The sequence below is a fragment of the Chiloscyllium plagiosum genome, chromosome 5 (genome assembly GCF_004010195.1).
Source record: "Chiloscyllium plagiosum isolate BGI_BamShark_2017 chromosome 5, ASM401019v2, whole genome shotgun sequence".
Classification (NCBI taxonomy): Eukaryota; Metazoa; Chordata; class Chondrichthyes; order Orectolobiformes; family Hemiscylliidae; genus Chiloscyllium; species Chiloscyllium plagiosum.
The window spans coordinates 68,448,546-68,456,154 of record NC_057714.1 but is presented as its reverse complement, the minus strand read 5'-3'; the positions used below and the strand labels follow the sequence as shown (position 1 = coordinate 68,456,154).

Here is a 7,609-nt window from a genome sequence, read left to right as displayed (position 1 = left end):
ATTTATCATTTAAACTTTGAAATCTAAAACACTGAGCATTTCTTTCCAAAGGTATTCTGAGATAGCACGTTCTAGGAGACAGCTTTTAACCATAAAAGAGGCACAAAAATGTCTAAAAGGCGATGTGTGGAGTTAAAAATCTGTCAGACAATCAGCTGCACAACACCACTTCCCAGGAGGCAAGATAAAACCAGTGATGTTGGTAATGTACTGTACTTTTTAAACTTATTGGACACTTGAGAGAGTGTCTTCATATAATTCCTACTGTTTCACCATGGTTGAACAGATTGATGAGCACAAAAATATTTTTCCAATATTTCTTCCTTCTAACTGACATCATTCATTTGCAAAGGCTGGTATTTTATTCTTGAATTAAATGATTGGTTAAGCAGCAAAATTTTACAAATTCAACTTAAAACATTTACTGTTCAATCATTATTGTACATTATGTGATACTTTAACTCTGTCACCTGTTGTCTCCAGGTATGAAAGCTTTTGTAGTGGTGACCCTGATGAAATTGTAACCCGTCACAAAACTCAATAATTCATGTAAAGTTTCAATTTTATTCATGAAACAAATTTTGAAATGTTACAACCATTTTATATTTGCACATCAGAGTTCCATAGCGGAAGATACTATGTTAAGAATTGCATATATGTATTTTTGGGTACAGCTGTTCCACTGCCTGATTCCATCTCCTCGAATTGAAATCCTGGATCATTTTTAACTCTGTGCAAGTTATGTTTGTAAAATAAGCTGTAAAGTCATCCTAACCTTAGCCTCTTTTCAAGCCCAAATGAGTAAGCTACCTAAATAAAAGCGAAGTACTGAAAGAGGCTGGAGATCAGAAATAAAAACAAAGTGCTGGAGAAACTCAGCACTTACTGTGACGAGAGAATAAAGTTCTGAAGTAAGAGTCACATTGGTTGTGAAACACTTCTATCTCCACAGATGCAGCCAGATCTGTCAAGTTTCTCTGGCACTTTCAGTTTTTAAAGAAGGCACCTTAATTTGTAAAATAAAAAATATTCAAAATGGGGAAAGTTAGTTTATTTTGCAAACTTTTATTGATTCGAGTATATTTGTCTTAATGAAAAAAACTATTATGAAACAACTGTAAAGTATATAATTTTTAAAGTAATGAAATTATCTTCAATTCAGTTGTGAAGCACACTAACTTTAGCCAAAATTAGCAAACAGATATTGTGAAATAGCTCAAAATGTCTCCTATCTGACTTCCATCCTCTGGATCTTGGCTTCAATAATTCACCTTCAAGCTAATTAGAATAAAACAGAATAGAATAGAATATCTTTTATTGTCATGTGTACTCCATTGTAGGAGTACAGTGAAAAGCTTTTACAACGTCTACCTCTTCTGGCGACATCTTAAATACAGGTACCTAGGTACAAATTTTGGATAGAACAGAAGAATAAAGGTAGTTGCATTACTTTACAGAGTTGAAAATTAAGTTAAAAATAGGACATCCAGTTAAATGGAATTTAATTTAAGTAAAGAAGATAAAACCAAGTTTAGCTTCACAGCTCATCAAAGCCAGAAAGTATTGTGGCCCAACTCTCACTGGGAACTCTGATTCATCTTATTACTAGTGGAAACTCAGGCATTTTAATCAATCAACTTATGGTTGATTTTTTTTTAGAGGCAACTGGAAAGCCCGGTCTCATCATATAAAGGCATGCAGACTTGTGAATGTTAAGTTTATTAATTTTGGCATGAGTTAGTGGGGACACAGCACCGACGTAAGGTGTTGTAAATGGCAAATCTAAATATCTCTTAGCATGATAGCAAGATGATAAAAAGCAAACAACCCTTGTCACTATTTTCTAGTTAATTGCTAATATTAAACTTTTGTGAAACAGTGCCTACAGAGAATAACCAATCAGAGGAGAATTAGCTGTGTAACTTCAATTCTCATTGTCAAAATGTGCTAATGTGCTGTGCTCCTCCGTCCTTGTCTCCTGCCTCTGGCCTGGAAATTAAGCAGCAAATGGCCTTTACTTGTCTGTTAATTGGCCACTTACAGGTGTCATTTTTACTAGGGTGCTGCCTGGACTGGAGGGCATGTCTTATGAAGAAAGGTTGAGGCTTTTCTCATTGGAGCGAAGAAGGATGAGAGGTGACTTAATAGAAGTGTACAAGATGATGTGAGGCATAGATAGAATGGATAGCCAGAGAGTTTTTCACAGGCGGGAATGGCTGTCACGAGGGGGCATAATTTTAATATGATTGGAGGAAAGTTGAGGGGAGATGTCAGAGGTAGGTTCATTACACAGAGTGATCAATGCGTGGAATGCCCTGCTAGCAGTGGTAGTAGAGTCAGATACATTAGGAACATTTAAATGACTCTTAGATAGGCACACGGATGATAGTAAAATGTAAGGGTATGAAGGTTAATTAAATCTTAAGAGTAGGAGTCGGCACAACATCGAGGGCTGAAGGGCCTGTGCTGTGCTGTACTGTTCTATATTCTGTGAAAGTCTCTGATACAGCAAACAATTATAAATGCTCTATAACATGCCACTTATCAGACTGTGCATTTAGTGTGAGCAGGCTAACGTGCTGTGCTCTTTCCTCCTTGACCTCCTCACTCTGGCCTGAAAATGGCCTTAACTTGCCTGTTAATTGGCCACTTATAGATGTCATTTGGGTGGGGGTTGAGAGTGTGGTGCTGGAAAAGCACAACCGGTCAGGCAGCATCTGAGGAGCAGGAGAATTCCTGATGAAGGGCTTATGCCGAAACATTGATTCTCTTACTCCTTGGATGCTGCCTGACCAGCTGTGCTTTTCCAACACCAGACTCTCGACTCTGATCTCAAGCATCTGCAGTCCTCACTTTCTCCTAGTCATTTGGGTGGGGGCAGGCATGCCACCTTAGACCTTGTCTGCCTCCTGTAAAATTGTAACCAGGTAAGGGGTGGACAAATATGGGACAAGATTCACAACTGGACGATATTATGGCCCTCCTTGCCAGCAAACCCACTGGCAAGGGGACTCATCTGATCCAGCAAAACCTTGGTGGTGGGTGTCGTGGCTGGTGTCCTAAGAGTGTAACAACTATTATCAGGATCAATTTAAAGTGAAAGTGCATTCCCCTCTTTTTGCTTATTTCCCCTTTGAAGTAAAGTATCTGGTCACCTTTTGATAGCTTTTCCGTTCAGATTATTATAATGGGATATGATTAAAGTTCAGTTCATTTCATATTCATCCATGATATCCTGAACGTCACAAACATTTCTGTTACAGAAACAACTTCATTACACAGTTTGAGATTAATTTATGGAAATATAATTCTAAAAATGGAAAACCCTTCTCTTTTTCGCTGTAATTCCCTATTGTCCAGATTGAATACCCTGGGGCTGCTTTCCCTATAGCGTCGGAGGCTGAGGGGTGACGTTATAGAGGTTAATAAAATTATGAAGGGCCTGGATAGGGTAAATAGACAAGGTCTTTTCACTGGGGTGGGAGAGTCTAGAACTAGAGGGCATAGGTTTACGGTGAGAGGGGAAAGATCTAAAAGAGACCTAGGGGCAATAATTTCACACAGAGGGTGGTTCATGTATGGAATGAGCTGCCAGAGTAAGTGCATCTGGATGGGTATATGAATTGGAAGGAAAGAGTTCGGAGGGATATGGGCTGGGTGCTGGCAAGAGGGACTAGATTAGGTTGGCATATCTGGTTGGCATGGAAGAGTTGGACCAAAGGGTGTGTTTCCATTCTATACATTTCTATCCCTATTGTTATGAAACTGTTGAAGAAATAAATAAAACTCTTGTCTACCTGTTTTAATGAATTTAATAATTGTTGTCATTCATTTGTATGTAAGCCACTTGATATCCTGCAGGCCAAAATGCTTGGGACCAAATCATTTCTGGATTTTTGACTTTTCTGCATCATAGAACAACATTCTGTACTTAATCATGCGTGTGAAACAGAAACCACTGTAGATATACATGTCTACCTGTATCATAAAACACTAATTCCAGTAATCCTAGAATGAGAAGATTGCCTTATGAGGAAAGACTAGACAGTGCATGCTTATATCCTTTGGGGTTTAGAACAGTCAATTTACTCTTAATTGAAATATTTAAGATCCTGAACGGACTTGACCAGATGAATGTCCTATTCTGGGACTAGGCATCACGGTTCAAAAATAAGGGGTTACATATTTATTAGAGAGATGAAGAAACATACTTTCTCTCAAATAAATTTGAGAGAAACACGATGGATGCAGAATCTTTAAAAAATTTTTAAGGCAGAGGTAGATAGATTCTACCTTTAAGTTCCTGCATATCCCTGATAATCTTGCATACCTTCAGTAATCAAGTCACCATAGGTCTTATCAGATCATATGGCTATTCTCTTATCAGAGAGAGAGGATTGATCGTGGTTTAACCTGAAGGTCACTCTCCACCCTCCCTCCTTTCTCTTCTCCCATCCCCGACTCCCTTTCCCTCTTCTTCCCTCTCTTCCTCCCTCCCTTCGTGAGGGATTGCTGGCTGGCCGTGAGTCTGTCATGCGCAGTGGGGGGTGTTGCCTCGAGCGGTGGTGTCGGCGGGTGCTGCTAACGTGTCACTGACTGAGCTGTGCTCCCTCCCTCCCTCTCTCTCTTTCACTCACACACGCAGTCATGGAAGACGAGGAGAGACAGAAGAAACTGGAGGCCGGCAAAGCCAAGGTAAGAGTGCCTCACTTGCTCGGCAGCGGCGGCGAACATTAGAGGCGGGATGAGGGAGGGAAGGAGACCGGCGCTGCTCTGTAATTTTCTGCCTGTATGGTGCCGGTCCATGGCCCCGTCTCCAGGTGCAGAGGGATGAGCTGTTATGTCTCTGAGCTTTCTAATTGGATCCGCAGGCTTTAGCCAACTGCAGAGGATTGTAGGCCTTTTTGTTGCTTTTATTGTTTACACAAGGTGACAGGAGGGCCTATAGCACGGTCCAGGGCTTTGTTGTATGTTGAATTAAACGGCTAATCAGAATCAGTACAAAGATATTTGCCAGAAGGACGTGTCAAACGACAGATTGTACAGGAGAAATTAAACGGAGATTATTATTTTTAAAAGTGTATTTATGAAAGTTCTTTAAAGATTTTACTTGAAAATGAAAGCGATTTGTTTATGTTGTACGTACTGCACTAGATGTAGCTATTCGTAATGACAGCTCAATGCAATACTGTACATACATTCTAACATCTTGAAGTACATTTAAGATAATACATCTTACGAAGCCTGGAGCAAAAGTTACTTGACAGTAACAAGGTTGCAGAAGTTTAACAAACATTTCTAAAGTATATAATTGTTACTTTTTTCAGATTTCGAATTTAGTGGTGTTTAGTTAGTAATCCCATCAACAGAATTCATTCTTTAATGAAGGCATGTTAGAATATTTGAACTGTTAGCCAAATAGGCGAAAGGCAAAAGCATATTCCTGATGTTTCGGGCTTTTGTCCGAAACATCGATTCTTCAGCTTCTCTGATGCTGCCTGACCTGCTGAGCTTTTCCAGCACCACACGCTTGACTGTTAGCCAAATAATTTAATTATTAGCACCTATTTTGCCCAAGAAATTACAAGATTATGTGTGTCCTGTGTAAGTAATGACATCTTTATTTCTGAGTGTGCTAAAGTTTGTGGAATTGAGCACTTCAGCATTCAGTAGGCATAATTTCCTGTATTTATTGATGTACTGAAAATGTTTTAGGGAAATGTCACAGGGAAACAGTTTATTATCTGGTTACAGGCTGATTAAATGTGATTAATACAGTAGTATCTTTGTCTTCAAGAATAACCTATGATATACGCATTCTCCCCGTGTCTGCGTGGGTTTCCTCCGGGTGCTCCGGTTTCCTCCCACAATCCAAAAATGTGCAGGTTAGGTGAATTGGCCATGCTAAATTGCCGTAGTGTTAGGTGAAGAGGTAAATGTAGGGGAATGGGTCTGGGTGGGTTGCGCTTCGGCGGGTCGGTGTGGACTTGTTGGGCCGAAGGGCCTGTTTCCACACTGTAAGTAATCTAATCTAATCTAATCTAATCTAATATATATAAAACATCTTATTGCGTTCTCACATAGTTCAATGCACTTTCACAAAGTGTCTTTTGTTTAAGTTATGCTCATTTGTAAGCTTGCTGAGTGACAAGTGGACAAGTGAAAAAGACAACCTTGAAGTTTGGCATAGCTGCAGTAGAAGTTGGGGAAAACGGAGTACGAGTTGAATTAAAATAATCCAAATTAATATAGCATGTTGATTAAGTATGAAAACACAAAGTAACTTTATTTGTTTCTGTGATATGGCTGTCATTATCAAATTGTAATTTATTGCCCGCCGATAGCTGCTGTTGAGGAGGTAATGATGGGCATTTTTAGACTACTGCAGTCTGTGCGATGAAAGTGGTCCCACAAATTTCAGGATTTATGATTGAGTGGAAGTCATCGATGAAGCTGTGTTGGACCTAGGATGCTATTGTGAAAAACTTCTGCAGTGATGACCTGGAGCTGATCAGAATCAGCAGTCGCCAAATGTGTTGTGAGGTAATGTTTTACTCATTATGCTGCTGCTTACTCAAAGGATGAAGCAAATCTTTAAAGCCTTGGTTTGTAGCAAAGTAGAATTCTTTCACTTAGCCAGTGGCATATTTACGAAAGTTATGATAGTTATGAAAATGAGTATATTTCTTGACATGGAGGACAACTTTTGAGTTTTGTTTTCCAGATTGGATGCAAGTATTTTGAAGTCTGTGTTTCCATGTTTCCACATTTCCACATTTATTTTAGCTTGATGCATCTACTCGATTGAGTAATAAAGCTCAACATACCATCTCTAAAATTGATTCATAAACTGTACGGAATTGGACAATATCTAGAAAAATGTTACCCTAATCCTAATTAACAAACCTTATTCTATCTGATTAGTATCTTTGAAATCATATCTAATTGGTGAACAAGAAGCTGAATACTGAATCAGAGTTAACATTTAGTCAGAGTTGCCATTTCAAGTCTGACATAATTCTTCAGAACTGATGTGAGAAACTGGATCAGAGTCAGCAGTTCCCAAATGTTGTGATGTAATGATTTTGCACATTAACTAAGCTTTTTACTCAAGGAATATATCCTGTGGAAGAGTCGTATAATTTTTTAAGAAGTTCTTTGTCCAGCATTACACCATCAGATGCTGCCTGCACATATGTTCCAAGCGTATCCATGCATTCTTTCAGTCGAAGATCATGGTGCACATAGTCCTGTGAATTTCATAACAGTGATGAATTTATGTATTGGAATCCTCTGTAGCCTTTTAGCAAATGTGTAACTCATGTGACATGTTAACTCTGTTTCTCTCTTTGCAGATGCTGTCAGACCTGCTGAGTTTCTCCAGATTTTCCTGTTTTGTTCCCCAGTTTTCAGAATCTGTAGCATTTTGCTTTTATATCTATTATGTTTACAACTTGCTCCATATATATGCTTATATTACATAGAAAATATATTCCCAGATGTTACTCTCAGCATTATCCTGGGTTGGAAGTCATTCTGAATCTATCATAATACTATTATTGTTGTTTATTTTTTTTTCTTTTGAGAATGGAAAGGCTTTGAAAAAGGG

General features: G+C 38.8%; 1 protein-coding gene across 8 annotated transcripts in view; it reads left to right on the top strand.

Moving 5' to 3' along the window:
* Positions 1–4,513: 4,513 nt before the first annotated feature.
* akap9 (A kinase (PRKA) anchor protein 9) overlaps positions 4,514–7,609 on the top strand; it is a 261,473-nt gene continuing 258,377 nt past the window's right edge. For all 8 annotated transcript variants that reach the window (XM_043690268.1, XM_043690265.1, XM_043690267.1 and 5 more), the window contains exon 1: positions 4,514–4,695. In XM_043690268.1, coding sequence (XP_043546203.1) covers positions 4,648–4,695 — 48 coding nt within the window. In that variant the 5' untranslated portion in view covers positions 4,514–4,647. The remainder of the gene's footprint in view (positions 4,696–7,609) is intronic.